Source organism: Marmota monax, unplaced genomic scaffold, assembly GCF_021218885.2.
Source record: "Marmota monax isolate L192 unplaced genomic scaffold, Marmota_monax_Labrador192_F-V1.1 WCK01_AAM20220418_F8-fsc00134, whole genome shotgun sequence".
In the NCBI taxonomy this organism is placed as follows: Eukaryota; Metazoa; Chordata; class Mammalia; order Rodentia; family Sciuridae; genus Marmota; species Marmota monax.
In genome coordinates, this window is record NW_026692281.1 from 2824645 (window position 1) to 2842612 (window position 17968).

General features: G+C 35.6%; 1 protein-coding gene across 1 annotated transcript in view; it reads left to right on the plus strand.

Annotated features, from left to right (window-relative positions):
* The first annotated feature begins 5549 nt into the window (after window positions 1-5549).
* The window catches only part of LOC124090067 (heat shock factor protein 3-like), a 52670-nt gene continuing 40251 nt past the window's right edge, over window positions 5550-17968 (plus strand). Inside the window, exons 1-2 of the mRNA XM_046440445.2 lie at window positions 5550-5648; window positions 15209-15317. Coding sequence (XP_046296401.1) covers window positions 5550-5648; window positions 15209-15317 — 208 coding nt within the window. The remainder of the gene's footprint in view (window positions 5649-15208; window positions 15318-17968) is intronic.

Here is a 17968-nt window from a genome sequence, read left to right on the forward strand (position 1 = left end):
ATATTGGCATTTAAGTTCCATCACCCAACCTATTACCTGGCATGCAGTAGGTAGGTACTCATTAATTATTTGTTCAATGAGCAAGTTTCAACTACTAGGAAAAAATAGGTATCTATATCTGTATTTATGTATATCAGATTGTCCATTTATCCATCTCTTCTTTTCTTCATTTATTTATCTAATATATAGTAGGTAGTATTACAGTAGCTAGGAATACAAAAATGAACAAAATGACAATAGCCTTTTCTTATCGTGACATTTGTATTTTCCTTCTAGTGGGAGAAGAGAACAATAAGCAAAATAAATAAAAAATATATATAGCAAATAGTGATATAGTACTAATGGGAGTGAGTACAGGGCTAGGTGTCATTGGATAGTGAATTTCAATTTAAAATAAGGGGCCAAGGAAAGTCTCACCAAAAATATGACATCTAAATCAAAATGTTAATATATGATGAGAGTCATGTAGATATTTGGGAAAGTTGGTTCTGGGCAGAAGAAATAAGTTTGAATATTCTTATGCTGGGAAATGTCTAGTGTGTTCAATAAATAAAAAGGAGGATGATACAGCTGGAACAGCAAGAGCAAGGGCAAAAGCGGAGGAGATGAAGTCTGAAATGAAGGGGAAAGGAGTGAGGCACAGATCATGTGGTGAAAAGAAAGCTATTGGAAGATTCAGAGTAGAGAAATATCATGACTTGTCATACATTTTCACAGGATCACTGTGGCTCCTGTGTGGAGAATATGTGAAGAAAATGTTTTAGAGGAACAACAAGAGGGTCACTATAAGTGATGATGACAATTTGTACCAGACTTGTAACTGGCAGGAATCAGTTAGATATATTTTAGAAACTAAGTTATCAAGATTTCTTAAAGGATTGAGAAGTGATGGATATGGGTATGAGTAAAACAATTTAATAGTTATTTGAGCAACTGAGATGATAGAACTGTCATTTCAAGGACTGAGAAGACTGTTGGAAGAAGCAGATAAGGGAAAATTTCAGGAGCTGGCATTCTAAGTTTGAAATGCTTTTTAGACATCTATGAGGATACAGCTGGATATATGAGTCTGGAGTTCAGAGGAGAGGTCTAGACTAGAGATATAAATTTAGGAGTTAACAAATAAAAATGATATTTAAAGCTATGAGACTGAATGAGATCATTAAGATAATGAGTGTGAATAAAAAAAAAGAGAAGAGGTCTAAAAGCTAAGAAGAGGAAGAAGCAGCAAAGAAAGTTGAAAAAGAGCCACTTGTAACATAGGAATTGCTATATGAAAGCACTCTAAATACTTCCACATACATCAGTTCATTTAATCCTCTCAAACTCCATGAAAGGTTCCTGATATTGGTCCCATTTTCAGATGAAAACACTGAGGTGCAGAGACTAGAAGTACATTAAACCGGGCACATTGGGGCATGCCTGTAAACACAGTGACTCGGAAGGCTGAGGCAACAGGATCTCAAGTTCAAGATTAGTCTCAGCAAGTTAGTAAGACCTGGCTCAAAATAAAAAGTAAAAGGTGCTGGGGATGTTGCTCAGTGGTAAAGTGCCCCTGGTTTAAATTCCCAGTACCAGAGAGAGAGAGAGAGAGAGAGAGAGAGAGAGAGAGAGAGGATACAAGAATGCTATAGAAAATCACACAGCTAATACATTTCAGAACAAGAATCCAAACCCAGATGGTCTGATTTAGATCTCACAGCTCCTCCACTATGTTATTTTGCTTCTGTATAAAGATGGATATAATATCTACAGGCATAAAAATTCTGGCCAAGGAAAGTGTGGAATGTGCTTCAAGAGGAGTGTGTGTCTGGGTGTGCACATGAGTGTGTGTGTGTATGTGTGTGTTGTGTGTTTTCTTTTTGTTAGATCACAGATTACGTGAAGTTGTTAAGGTAGGAAAGAAAAATTTAGATCACTTTCAAAAGGATTGAATTCCATGCTAAGGGATATGAACTTTATGTTACGGTTCTGAATATGATTTGAGTACTTCCCCCAAGGAAGGATTTGTATATTGGAAGCTAATTCTCTAGAATGGAAATGTTGAGAGGTGGCATGGAACCTTTAACAAGTGAGGCCTAGTGGGAACGGGATAGCTCATTTGGGCCACTGTCCTTGGAAGGGATCAAGGTAGTCTCACGGGGGCCCTGAGTTAGTTGTCATAAAAAAAGTTCTTAAAAACGAGTGAGCTGGGCTGGGACAGTAGCTCAGTGGCAGAGCACTTGCCTTATATGTGTGAGGCACTGGGTTTTGTTCTTAGCACCACATAAAAATGAGACAAATAAAATAAAGGCATTCTGTCCTTCTACAACTACAAAAAAATGTTTGAAAAAAAAAGAGTGAGCTGAGCCTTGTGGCTTCTGTGTGATCTCTCCTTTAGGCACATGTGCCACTATGTGACACAGCCAAGGGGGCCCTTCTCAGAAGCAAACTGATTACAGGACCATGCCCTTGGACTTCCAGAATTGAGAGCTAATTACACTTATTTTATTTTTGTGGTGCTGGGAATAGAAACCAAGGTGTCATACATGATAAACACATACTCTACCACTGAGCTGTACCCCTATCCCACATCTATTTTCTTCACACAGTATCTAGCCTCAGGTATTTTGTTATAGTAACAAAAAATAGGAAATAAAATATGGAAGAACCACCATAATTTTCAGGGTACAGGAATTAATTATGGCAGTGATATATAAGATTATCTTGAGAAGACAGCATACAGGTAGAAAGACCAGTTGGAAGATAATCCCATTGTCACTGCATATAGAGAAGTATGAATGCAAAGGAAAGGATTGCTTAAGGGAGCACTGGTTAATCAACAGATATTTACTGAGCCACTTCTATCACCCTCACCCCATGCTATAAGGAAATACTAGGATATTATAGTGTATAAAATAGTCTTTAACAAGTTTATAATCCAGTTAGAGAGGGAGACATGTTTGAGAAATAATAAGCAAATAGAGAATTGATAGATAAGAATTATTTATTGAAGTAAAAGTTCAAATTGTGGGGGCTGGGGATGTGGCTCAAGCGGTAGCGCACTTGCCTGGCATGCGTGCGGCCCGGGTTCGATCCTCAGCACCACGTACAAAGATGTTGTGTCCACCGATAACTAAAAAATAAATACTAAAGTTTTTTTCTCTCTCTCTCTCTCTCTCTCTCTCTCTCTCTCTCGACTCTCTCTCTCTTTAAAAAAAAAGTTCAAATTGTGGGGAAAGCCAGATAATCAGATACTACATAATTAAAGTGCAAATTATCTGGTAGAACACCTATTTAAGAAGTCTGAATATGCAAAAATAGAAAATTAACTATTGGGATTCAATAAATCAAAGAAATAAAAAAAAAAAAGAAGTCTGAGACTGGTGAATGGTGGAATCAAAGGCCTCCAAAGCCTTCCTTGGTTTGTTTTGGAATGAAGGGTGGAGAATAGAAAAGTAAAAGCCAATGAGAAGAAGTTAGCGAAAAGTTAAAGAGAGATGAATCTCTCAGGCAAATAATGGTAAATCATGAGATCTTTATGCCCAGCCAGCTGTATTACTACAAATCAGTAAACCATCGACACAAAAAAGAATAGGTATTAATTTTCGTATCGTTTTCAGCTCGTTTGGAAAGATTTTGAGAAATAAGTTTTCAACTGAACAAGTAGCATTGGTCAACAAAGAGAGGAGGATAAAGATTAAATAACAAAGAAAAGAACACTTTATAAAAAGTACAAAAAAGTGGGGGGTAGGGTTGTGGCTCAGTGGTAGAGTGCTTGCCTAGCACGTGTTAGGCACTGGGTTCAATCCTTAGCACCACATAAAAATAAATAAATAAATAAAATATATTGTGTGCATCTACACTAAACATTTATTTTAAAGTAGCACAAAAAGGTAAATTCATCTTAACCTACACATAAAACTTTTAGGTTATATTTAATATTCATAGTATTTAGTAACTCAATTTCCATTCAGAATGACCATTTATTTTTTTATTTTTTTAAAATAATTATTCTTAAGCTTTAGGTGGACACAATATCTTTATTTTACATTTATGCGGTGCTGAGAATTGAACCCAGTGCCTCCTGCATGCTAGGCGGGCACTCTACCACTGAGCCACAACCCCAGCCCAAGAATGACCATTTATTTTTATAAAGTGGGACATGCTGCCTGCCCTTAATAAATTTACAATTCAAGAGTGGCATAATCAGTGTGCCACACTTATAAGAGATTCACTGTTTATGAGTGGGGGTGTAGTTCAACGGTAGAGCACTTGCCTTGCCTGTGTGAGGCTGTTGGTTTGATTCCCAGCATCATAAAATAAATCAATTTACTATTTAGTTCACAAAATAGACATTGGACCTCCATTATTTCCCTTTAGAATTTAGAGGAATTTAGCCTTCAGATCCCTTCCACCTCTAACATTGTATGAATTTGTACCTACTAGTTATTAAAATCCATGTGAACTATAAGTGAGATAATCCCTACTGCTATTTTACCTTATTTTATTGTTTGAGGCCAAGGATGGAATCCAAGGACACTTAACCACTGAGCCACATCCCCAGCACGTTTAAAAAAAAATTGATTTTGAAACAGGGTCTCACTAAATTGCTGAGGCTGGCTTTGAACTCGTGATCCTCTTGATAGCCTCTGGAGCCACAGGGATTACAGGTGTGTGTCGCACCACCATGCCTGGATCCTGCTGCTATTTTATTGCTATTATTATTAGTATGTCTGGTATAAGAGAGGGACTGATAAATTTCAGGACTCAGTTCAACTCAAGGACATATAAAAAATTTTCAGAAAACAAGTGGCATTTTAACCACTCAATATTTTCTAATGAAAGTGGGGCGGGCAAGTTGGTCTTCATGTTCTCCTTCCCAAACTTAATAGTAGGAGGAAGGGAAGGCCTATTTCCTAATATACCAAGAATCTTCCTTTATACCAAAACCATATGCCAAAAATTCTTACCATTTCTCCAAACAAAGGATCAAAACTGTACTGCAAAATATCATTGCTTTGTAATTCATTAAGTTCACCACCAAGCAACATGCAATGCCAAGCTAGTGCAACGCCATGCCCCTTGCTTACCTGAACATGACCTAAGTCACACAATATCATCTCCCATGTAGTGTGAGGTCGTGACCGTGCCATGTAGTGCCATCGTCTGCATCCCCATACTTAAATGCTTGCTAATTATTGCTAGGGATAATATGGGAGTTCTCAAGTCTATATTAATTTCTCCTACTTTTGAGTTGGGATTCGTGGATACAACAGAAAAATCGATGTCAAAACCCTTTTCTCCATGACTATGTTTTTACTGCCCCTTTAAAGATTTTCCTCCTACTCAAAGTAACCTAAGAGTCACGTGTGAGTAAGTAGGGCTTTGAAATAACAATAGCCGTTAGGCAATCAGCCCCGCCCCCAAGGGCTGTAGGCGGTACCCGGAGTTTAGTCACCGTTGGCTGCTGCTCTTTGCCTTAACCCCTTTGGTTGTGTCCGGTAACGAGGTGTCCCTGGGCTATTGCCCCTGCCTCTGCCTTCCCCTCCGTACTGACGCTCAAAACCATGGAGGAAGCCTCCAATGCCACGGTTCCTGGCTTTCTCATTAAGCTCTGGACGTTAGTAGACGACACCAACTTGGATGATGTGATTCGCTGGAGTGAGGTATACCTGCATGGGGAGAGGATTGGGTGTAGTAGAGGGGTGCGGGCTTGGAAAGGGTCTTTTCAAGATGTAGAAGATTTGGGGCAGGGTCCAAGGGCAGAGGCACCATTTAACCATTTAACGACCATTTAACGACCCCACGTCACTTGGGCATCAAATTCAGTTTCTCCCCAAGATAAGCCTCACCTTATTAATTTCGGTGGGAGTAACTGCCAAAAGCTAACCGCTATTTTCTGGCTTTTGTTTTTCTCTTCAGAACCCCCAAACACGTGACACAGCAGCAAAAAGTCCCTTACCCCGAATAGGAATTCCTCCCCAGGAAAGTGCCTTGGTACACACTAGTGAGCAACTCAACTGCCATCTTAGTAGGGCATAAGTAACTTTTTTTCCCTCTTTTTGGTGCTAAGGTTAGAAACCAGGGCCTCGTGCATGCTTGCAGAGCGCTCTCCCGCTGACCTGTACCCCACCCCCACTTTTTCTTTTCTTTTTAAATAATGGGAACTTTCCTGCCAAGTGTACCTAATTGAGTGTCTTGGGTGCTTTTAACAAGACCAACTTTTTCACAGCTTCTGAAAGCATTGACTTGTAGATTCCATTCTTGAGCAGGCCTTGTCAGTTTCTCCCAGACAGTGTGCTGGGTGGGCATAGGGAAGTTTGCACATTCCTCAATCCGGGCAGTCTGATGCTTGATCAGACTGCTTCTAGGATTTGATTTATGCTACCTTTAATCACCCAAATAGAGAATTATGGAACCCTGTGGAATCAGTTAAAGCCCAGTCCTCTAACTTGATAATAGTCACCTTGGTAAAATATACATGTAAATTGAGGTAGAACTTTAACCTTTCACTTCTTTTGCTTTCTTTTCTTTGGTGTTGGGGTTGTAACCTAGGCTTTCATGCATGCTAAGAAAGCACTCTGACACTGAGCTACACTTTTTATATTATATATAATTATATATAATTCATATTTATATTATCTATATATGTCATATATTGATTATATATATAATCAAACACAAATATAAAGTGCTACAATGAACTCACAATTTCTATAGCCAACTTAAGTAATGATCATGGCCCTTCTTGTTTCATAGATAAACTTCTACTCTTCCTCTAATTATTTTGAAGCAAATGCTTCATGTGATATTTAATTTATAACTTATTCATACACATGGCTAAAATGAAAGAAATTCTGAAGTAAAATTTTAATGCTTAAAAAAAGAGAAGCTGGAGTGTAGTTCAGTGTACAGGGAGAAGAGGCCCTGGGTTTGTTCCATGACCAGCACTCCAAATATATATACTGCTTTGAGATCAGGATGTAGCTCTGTGGCAGAGCACTTGCAAGGCCCTGGGATCTATCCCCTATGCTGGAAAAAAAAAATACACACACAAACACATAGATATATCTATATTTATATAGATATATCTATATATATATCTATATATATATACATATATAAATATGTTTATATATGTATAGATATATAAAAATATATAAATATATTTATATATGTATAAATATATATATGTATAAATATCTATATTTATATATATAAATGGACTCAGAGAATTTGAAAAAACTGAGTCCTTATGGTACTGTGGGATTTTTGTGATTATGTATCTGTCTGAATGCCTGTAACCCAAATGTTTGTAAAGGAATATATATGAAAGCACTTGTTGAAAGACCTTAGACCTGTAATCCCAGCAGTTTAGGAAGTTGAGACAGTTCAGGACTCCAAGGTCAGCCTCAGCCATTTAGTAAGGCCCTATGCAATTCAGACTCTGTCTTAAAATAAAATATTAAAAAAAGGGCAGAGGATATGGATCCATGGTTAAGTGCCCCTGGATTCAATCCCCAGTACCAAAAAAAGGTAAAGTTCTGTATAGGTATGTTGTATTCCTTATTTTGAAATATAGAGCAAAAAAAAATTACTTTTTAAATTTGTTATTTTATTTTTATTAATAAAATATACTTGCTCATGTGGATTGTGAAACCATTAAGATAAATGTGAAAGCAATAAAAGTTAGTGTTAATAAAATTGCATCATAATTGAAGAGACACAAGCACATAAGCCTTCTAGATGACTTACGTAATATTTTTGGGAAATGTATATCTACGTAACACAGCACTATTTTCCATTAAATTTCATTCTTTCCTGATCCATTTCCATCACCTTCTAAAAACTTGACTCTTCCAATTTTTAAGGCACCTGCTAGGCAAACCCTGTATCACTGAACTACACCCCCAGCACAGCACCTGGAATAATACACACACACACACACACACACACGTTATTTTATTTTTATTGATAAAATATACTTGCTCGTGTGTATTGTGAAACAATAAAATGCCTATAATCTATGGAGAAAAAAACAGTGGAGTCTTCTGTTGTGGGGGACAGATTTGAGTAGAAAAGGGAATGGGGAAATGGTTTTAGGAAAATAGCTGTTAGCCAACCCCATCCATATCTAAATGGTTTATACATTTGTCAAAACTCACTTAAAACTGGTTAATTTCACTAAATCTATTTTTTTTCCTGAAAACCCCCAAACAAATGTCAACAGTGTTGTGCTCTTAAATTTTTTTGTGCTAGTCATGTGTATGAATAAGTTATAAATTAAATATCACATTGTTTTGTTTTGTTTTTTGGTGCTGGGGATCGAACCCAGAGCCTTGTTCATGTGGGTAAATATATATTGTTGATTGACTTAACGCATTGAGGATTGAGGAAGCCTCTTTTTAATGAGTGAACTTTTTAAAAAGCCTTTTCACAGCAGGGGTTGGGAGTGTATAGCTCAGTGGTAGTGAGCTGACCTAGCATATAGAAGGCCCTCTATTTGATCCCCAGGGAAACACAGACACACACACACACACACACACACACACACACACACACACGCGCGCCTTTCCACAAAATCCATTAAAATCTTATGTCACATCATGTACACATGGTAGATAAACGTTGCTCTTAGGCTTTACATGATTTTTGCCTTATACAACATTTAATGTGCACGTTGAAGTAGTCTTATTTTATTGACAGTGGTGTGCTAGAATGGGCTGATTATTGCTCAGAGGTTTTTATGAAAGCCAGTTGTACTCATCTCACAAATCTGCATTCAGGGACTTCATGTCCCCAAAGTGAAATCAGCAGGATTGACATTTGGAAATCACCAAATTCCACAAATCACCCCCTTGTCCCCAGAATAATATTAAACAATAGCACAATACCCACTTTTGTAACAAAACTGTAATCCCAACAACATGGGAGGCTGAAGCAGGAGGATTGCAGCCTTGGCATTTTGTGAGATCTTGTCTCAAATTAAAAAAAATAATAATAATAAGGAGTGGGAATGTAAATCAGTGATAAGTTGGCCTTGGGTTCAATTCCCAGAAAAGAAAAAAGGAAGGAAGGAAGGAAGGAAGGAAAGAAAGAAAATTGAGGCTGGGGTTGTAGCTCAGTGGTAGAGCACTTGCCCGGCATGTGGGAGGTGCTGTGTTTGATTCTCAGCACCGAATATAAATAAATGAATAAAATAATAAATATCCACCAACAACTAATAAAATATTTTAAGAAAAAGAAGAAAATTGCTCCCAAGTCATTGATATTGGGTGTATATAGCTGTACTGCTACACTTGAACTGGGTAATGATCTCCAACATTTTTTGAACGCTGATTGGTGTCGGTGGGGTAGGTGGGAGAGAGCACCACCTAGTGCCTTTCTGAGTTAACTGTTGCTTCTGACCCTGGGATTTCCTAGTAACCAAGTAGGTATTGCAATTAAAAACTGTGTATTTGAGTATGTTCACCCAAACCCAATCATCTTAAGAAGTAATACTCTTTCATGATATATTAAGTGAAACAAGCCAGACACATAAAGATAAAAATGCTACATATTCTGAGTCATTTCTGGAAGCTAAAAATATTTGACCTCTCAAGTATCACATTTTACTCTCATGTTGAATCTAGGGGAAAAAAAGACATGAAACTACAAGGGTGACTATTAGGAAAGGGTACTGGGATCAGGAGGAGGGAGGAAGGATAGAGTAATAGGGAGGGTGGATATGATCAAAGTACATTATATGCATGTATGAAAATATCAGAAAGAAACCCATTATTTTGTGCAATTAATATTTGCTAGTAAGCACTTTTAAGGTTTTTTTTTAATATTTATTCTTAAGTTTTAGGCAGACACAATATCTTTATTTTACATTTATGTGGTGCTGAGGCTCGAACCCAGTGCCTCCTGTATGCTAGGTGAGCACTTTACCACTGAGCCACAACCCCAGCCCCTAAAATGTTTCATAAAAGATATTAAAATGATAGTCATTAAAGCCTAGGAAGGGTGCTGGAGGGACAGGGGAGGTTGCATAATGGATACCAAAATAATGTTAGGAGAAATAAGTTCTAGTGCTCTATAGCACAATAGGTAACTGTAGTCTACAACAATTTATGCTATATTTTAAAATAACTACAAAGAAGTCCAAAGATTGTCAACATATAAAAATCATAAGTGGGGGCTGGAGTTGTAGTTCAGTGGTAGAGTACTTACCTAGCACATGTGTGAGGCACTGGGTTCAATCCTCAGCACCACATAAAAATAAATAAATGAAATAAAGTTAAAAAAAATAAAAATCTTAAGTGTTGAAGGATGCCTACACTAATTATATTGATGATCATTATACATTGTGTTCATATACCAAAATTGTATAATACATATACACATCATAAAGATATACAAATATGTCAAAGAAAAAAATTTTAAAGGGCTGGGATTGTGGCTCAGCAGTAGAGTGCTTGCCTAGTGCATACAAGGCCCTGGATTCGATCTTCAGCACCACATAAAAATAAATAAATAAAAACAAAGGCATTATGTACAACTAAAAGAAAAAAATATATTTAAAAAATTTTTAAAATAAAACAATTATTCCCTTTCAGATATTATAAATATAAATGAGTGCACGAGTACTGAAGCTTGAACAACTGTGTGTGTTTGTGTATGTATGCATGGAAATTTGGAAATTATTATAGACATCATAAAAAAATGTCTATAATTACAACATTCAAAGATAACCCAAATTTTATGTGTTTTCTTACACGGTGATATAAATGTATTCATACAGGTTGACATATATCTTTACAAATGCATATTTATTTACTAAATTAAGATCATGAGGCTGGGGTTGTGGCTCAGTGATAGTGCGCTTGCCTAGCATGCATGAGGCACTGGGTTTGATTCTCAGCACCACATACAAATAAAAAAAATAAAGGTAAAGGTCCATCAACAACTAATATATATATATACACACACACACACATATATACACACACACACATATATATAAAGATCATACTCTGAAATTTTGTAATTAACTTTTTTAATTAGTATTATATTTTGACCATTTTTCCATACTCAAAATTGAGTATTTAAAAAATATTTTGCTGTGCATTTGTAGTTTCAGCAACTCAGTGATTGAGGAGGATATCTTGAGTCCACAAGTTTCAGACCACCCAGGGCAATGTAGCAAGACCTGGTTTCTTTTTTGGGAGGTGGGGGCACCAGGGGTTGAACTCAGGGGCACTCGACCACTAAGTCACATCCCAGCTCTATTTTGTATTTTATTTAGAGATAGGGTCTCATTGAGTTACCTAGCACGTCACTTTTGCTGAGGTTAGCTTTGAACTCTCTATCCTCCTGCCTCAGCTTTCCCAGCTGCTAGGATTACCAGCATGCATCACTGCGCCTGGTCAAGACCTGGTTTCTAATCATCATAGTCATGGTTATCATCATCATTATCTCATGTTGACATGATGAATACATTTGTGCAGAAAGGTTTTTTCATGGGTTCTGCTTCTTTGGAATAGATTCCTAGGATGGGAATTACCAAATTAAAGGATAAGAGCTTTTTGTGTGTCTATATGCTACCTGTGCAACATAGGGTCTTGTGATAATAACAATTTTTTGTTTGTTTTTTGTGATACTGGGGGTTGAACCCAGGGCCTTGTGCATGTGAGGCAACCCCTCAACCAACTGAGCTATATCTCCAGCCCTCAATAAAATTTTTAAAAAAATATTTATTTTTTAGTTTTAGGTGGACACAATATTTTTATTTTATATATATGTGGTACTGAGGATCGAACTCATTGCCTCATGCATGCTAGGCAAGCACTCTACCGCTGAGTGACAATTGCAGCCCTCAAGTAATTTTAAATAAATTTAAAATTCTGAATACAATGTATGCTTATCATAGAAAATTTATAAACTGAAAACTAAAGTAAATATACCCAAATATGAAACAGTGCTTATTTATAGGAGGTGATACTTCAATTTTATTTGTACTTTTCGTGTTTTGTGTTTCTGTACACACATATATATCAGTGTCTATATGTATATATCAGTGTATATTCAGGTATACATATATATTTTAATATGTATTTTTTAGTTGTAGGTGGACACAATACCTTTATTTTATTTTTATGTGGTGCTGAGGATTGAACCTAGTGCCTCATGTGTGCCAGGCAAGCGCTCTATCACTGAGCCGCCCTCCATGTATGTATTTATAAACATACAGAAAGAAAGTTCAGTGTATATGTTTTGATAGCCTGGGAGTTCTTTACAATGTTAACAATTGCTATCTTTGGATGGTGGGAATTTTATGATTTATTTTTCTTTGTTGTTCTTTACATTGATAATGTATCATTTTAACAATCAGAATAAAGCCAATTTTTAAGAAGGAAAACACTTAAAATATTACATTATGCAAAGTTTTATCTAAGACAATATTTTTAGGAGTTACAGTATATTTTGTCATAGAAATATGCTGTAAGTAATATAATCTTTCCTCATGTTTTCTGGACATGGGCATGTAGGTTCTTTCAGTCAAATATTTTAAATATATGAAGGAGAATGTACCCTTTAAAGGCAATCAGTGTTGTCATTCCTTATGTAATTTAAATAATCACTAATTCATCTTTTTATACACTTCCTTTTTAAGTATTAATAGTTTAATTTTTATAAAATTAAGGATGGACCAATATATAATATATTTAAACTGGAACATACATTATCATATTTTACTTGCACTTTTATTATATATTATTATCGAACCTCTAAATATTCAGATACCATTTATCCAATTTAGAAGTAATTTTCTCTAGGGCCTTTTTCACTTCCTGATTATTTTTAATTGAATCATCATTTGTTTGTATCTCCACAGAGGGTTGATCAAGGGAAGGAATAGTCTAATCTGACATTATGCAGATTTCTCTGTTATTTTCTCTTATCTCTGAAGTCCAGTCAATTCTGGGAAAAGCATGAGCTGAGTGAATTCTGGGGATTCTGTTCTGAGAATAATTTAGTTTAGTTTATAGATAGTCCCAAGGGCTCTTGAGAGGCAATTCCAATTAAAGACAATCCCCAGCCAAAACACACACCTTTAATAAGAGTGACTCAGGAAGTCTGAGAACAAACTAGACTAGAATGAATTAAAATTCTTGGATTTTTCTGTCTCAGTGCCTTTTAGGATTATGATGATCCATTTCACTTCTAAAGAACTGAACTAATTGTTAGGTAATATGGGGACATGACAGATAAGCATATTTTTCTAAATCTTAGTCCAAGTGGATATTAAAATTTAAGCAACATAATATTGAAGTTAATACATTTTTTATAATTTCATTGAACATTAAATTTATAATTTTAGAGAATGAGCACTACCACCTTTTACTACTTTTAAAATAATTTTTATTGAAATACATTTGTTTTAGAAAATTTAGAAAATAAAAATAAGCAAAAAAATGTCATATTACCATCCAGTGAAATTACTGTTAACAATTTGCAAAATATTCTTTTGTGGGTCTTTTTTTCTGTGTGTGGTTCTGGTGATCCAACCCAGGGCCTTACACTTGCCAGACAAGCACTCTACCACTGAACTATACCCCAGCCCAATATATTTAATATGAAAAAGATTTATTTTATACTGTCTGAAAATTTGCTTTTTTTACTTAAAATATATCATTATTAACATTTCCATATCATTAAATACACTTCTATAGCTTTATTTTTATGTCAGTATAACATTCATTTGTATGGATTTGTCATTCTCTTAGTATGTTATTTCAATTTTAAATATTAAATACAATTATTTATGTAACAATTTATAGATAAATCTCTGTATATATCAATAATTATTTAATATAATTTAATATTGAATATATATAAATATAATATTTAATATATGATATAATTTGAATTTCTTTATTCTTTATTTCTTTATTCCTTCTTTCTTTTTTTATTATTTTTATTTTTTATTATTATTACCTGTTCAAAACATTACATAGCTCTTGACATATCATATTTCATACATTTGATTCAAGCGGATTATGAACTCCCATTTTTACCCCGTATACAGATTGCAGAATCACATTGGTTACACATCCACATTTTTACATACTGCCATACTAGTGACTGTTGTATTCTGCTGCCTTTCCTATCCTTTACTATCCCCTCTCCCCTCCCCTCTCCTCCCCTCTCCTCCCCTCCCCTCCCCTCCCCTCCCCTCCCATCTTCTCTCTCTACCCCATCTACTGTAATTCATTTCTCTCTCTTGTTTTTTTCCCTTTCCCCTCACCTCCTCTTATATGTAATTTTGTATAACAATGAGGGTCTCCTTCCATTTCCATGCAATTTCCCTTCTCTCTCCCTTTCCCTCCCACCTCTCATGCTAGTGATTATTCAGTGCTAGGGATTGAACCTAGGTGCTGATATATGCTAGGCAGGTATTCATCCTCTTAGTGGCATCCCCAGCCACGTTTTTTTTTGTGTGTGTGTGTGTGTGGTGCTAGGGATTGAACCCAGGGCTTAGTGCATGTGAGGCAGGTACTCTACCAGCTGAGCTATATCCCCAGCCCCCTAGACACTTTAATTTTGCTTTCAGACAGGGTTTCATTGTGTGGTACAGAATGGCTTTGAACTTGTGATTCTCCTGCCTCACCCTCTTAAATAGTCTGGATTATAGGTGACCATCATCTTTCCAGCTCAGGACCATTCTAATTCACATTTTGAATACTTTTTTTTTCAAAATTGTCTAATGTTTTGAATTATTTCTTTTTTTCCGTTTTTTTTTCAAATGGAGTTTATGTGTTTTGACATTTTGAAAGCATTCATTATATTTTAATAATGTTCTTTGTTATATGTGCTAAAATATTTCTTTCACTTCATATTTGCCTTTTAATTTTGTTTATGCTTTCTTGATTTATGGTTTTTGTACATGTTTTCATTTTGTAGCCAACCTATTACCTTTTTCTTAATGTTTTCTCTCTATGACATATTCTGTCTCTTTATAGAACAATTTTTCCCCAGTGGTAGGTAGGGATTGAACCCAAGTCCTAGAAAGCATGTTATCACTAAACTAGAACCCTAACACAAATGTTCTTATAATTTTTGGCTTGACATTTTCACAAGTCTTTCAAGTTCTTGGTTCCTGATGCATTGTTGTTGAACTGCTGCTTTATTGAAACTTCATTTTTTTCTGTAAATAACTGCTTTTTGATCTTATTTCTAGAATGGTCACAGCTTTCTCGTTGTGAATGAACAAAACTTTGCCAAAAACATACTTCCAAAATACTTCAAACATAACAATATATCCAGCTTCATACGGCAGCTCAACCTGTGTAAGTATGACTTATTTCTGCAAATATCAGAATTTAGTGGGATATCACATAAAAATAATCCTTTTTGTAAAACATATGTGATATTACTTGAGTTGAGTGAGGGTTCTTACTAAAATCTATTATTATTAAAACTTTACTTAGTTTGATTTATTGATTGTGGTTCCAAATATGAAAAATTTTCCTTTTGGCAATACCTGCTTTAATTCTTTTGAGTTATAGAATCTTAAAACTGAATGTTACCAAAGAATTTATCTAGTTTAATCCTATTATTGTTAGAGCCAAGGAATGGGCTCTAAAGAGATTAAGTATACTTGATCCAGTTCATACAGCTAGGAAAATCAAGTCTGGACTCCATTATTTTGATTAAAAGTAGATTAGTTTTTCTCCCTCTAATCTTTAGAATTCAAGGTCTGACATAGCACAGATGTGAGTTCTACTGCTGCCATAAGTCCTCTTTTTTCAACATAATTTTATATTACTGTTAGAGAAAAATTGAGAACTATATAAAAGTATAAGAAGTACATTTGTATTTGTGTATGTAAACTTAGGATAATCTTTGTAAAATTTGTATCTTGCATATTTTCAACCTAGCATTTGTCATAAATATTTTCCATTTAAAATATTTTGTCATCTTATGTAATATCATGATATCATTATTAAGTCTGCTCTCACTTATACACACTTTTGTGGTACTAGTTATATGCATTTTTAAAAAAAAATGTGCTTCTGCAAGTGCAGTGGCTCATGCCTGTAAATCCTAGCTACTCAGGAGGCTGAGTAAGGATGATTACAAGTTCAAGGATAGCCCGGACAATTTAGCTGAGACCCTCTCTCAAAATAAAAATTGCCAGCTGGGGATGTTGATCAGTGGTAGAGCACTCCTTGGTTCCATTTCCAGTACTATTTGAAAAAAAAAATCTTCTCTTTATACCAATTTTTATTATGAATATCTATTATTTTTACAGTAAAATAGAAATATTATTTATGTAAAATACCTTTGAGATTTTTTTTTAATTTTTTTATTGTTGGTTGTTCAAAACATTACAAATTTCTTGATATATCATATTTCACACTTTGATTCAAGTGGGTTATGAACTCCCATTTTTACCCCATATACAGATTGCAGAATCACATCAGTTACACATCCATTGATTTACATATTGCCATACTAGTGTCTGTTGTGTCCTGCTGCCTTTCCTATCCTCTACTATCCCCCCTCCCCTCCCCTCCCCTCACCTCTTCTCTCTCTACCCCCTCTACTGTCATTCATTTCTCCCCCTTGTATTATTTTTCCCTTTCCCCTCACTTCCTCTTGTATGTACTTTTGTATAACCCTGAGGGTCTCCTTCCATTTCCATGCAATTTCCCTTCTCTCTCCCTTTCCCTCCTGCCGCAGTCAGGCTGGCTGCAGCAAAATAACCGGGGGTGACGAATAACTTGTGTAAGTTGATACAGCAGGAGTAGGAGCCGTTTATTGCAGGACAGGAGCAGTATTTATACATTCCACAGAGCTTATCTAATTAGCATAAACTAGATACATCAGTCAACCAATAAGGAATCTCTACACTTAATGGCTGGCTTTTGTTACTTCTCAAACCACTCCCTCTGGCATTTTGCCAGGCACCATCCAGACTTGTTTACAAACTCTAACATTCCCCTGGCTGAATGCCAGGTGTTATTTTGACTTGTTTACAGACTCTAACACCCTCCCACCTCTCATCCCCTTTGAGATATTTTTAAGGCCTCAAAAGAGTGATAGTTAGAGATACCCAATGTATTGCTTTAAAAATTATTCAGATTTAGAAGCACAGAAACTTTTCATATTTATTAACAACACATAATATTTTTATTTAAAATATGTAAGGCATACCAAGTAAAACCATAGGCATTGCAAAAACTTTAAACATTTCTCTCTTTTTTTGTGTGGTGCTGGGGATTTTACTCAGGGCCTTGTACATGCAAGGCACTCAACCAACTAAGGTATATCCCAAGCCCCTTAAACATTTCTTTATAAACTGTCATATTAATATGGTTACTCCGCTAATTCTTCTTCTATTCATCTTTAAACATTATGCATTTATTACTGAACCTATCTCAGCATAACTAGAGACAAGATCTGTTTTCCTAGTTACTTTGGAGAATAGAAAACCATTCATGTACCTGTGCCTCCCCAGTATCTTTAGCATTTTAGATTTATTTATTTTTTGTGGAACTGGGAATGAACCCAGGAGCACTTTACCACTGATCTCTATCATCAGTACTTTAAAAAAAAATTTGAATTTGAGAAAGGACCTCACTAATTTGCTGAAGCTAGCCTCCAACTTGTGATACTACTGCCTCAGCCTCCAGAGTTGTTGGGATTATAGGCATGGACTACTATGCCCAGCTTAGATTTTTTTTTTTTACATTTAATAAAATATTCTATACATTAATAGGAATTCCAATTAATAGGAGTTTCAAATTAAAAATACATTGAATTTTTGCTCTTCCATACTTCTAAACTATTTTTTGGGGGGTGCTGGGGAGCACATCCCTAGCCTTTTTTATTTTTTATTTTAAGAAAGGGTCCCGCTAAATTGCTTGGGCTTCCATAAATTTCTGAGGCTGGCTTTGAATTCATGATCCTCCTGCTTGAGCTGCAAGCCTCTGGG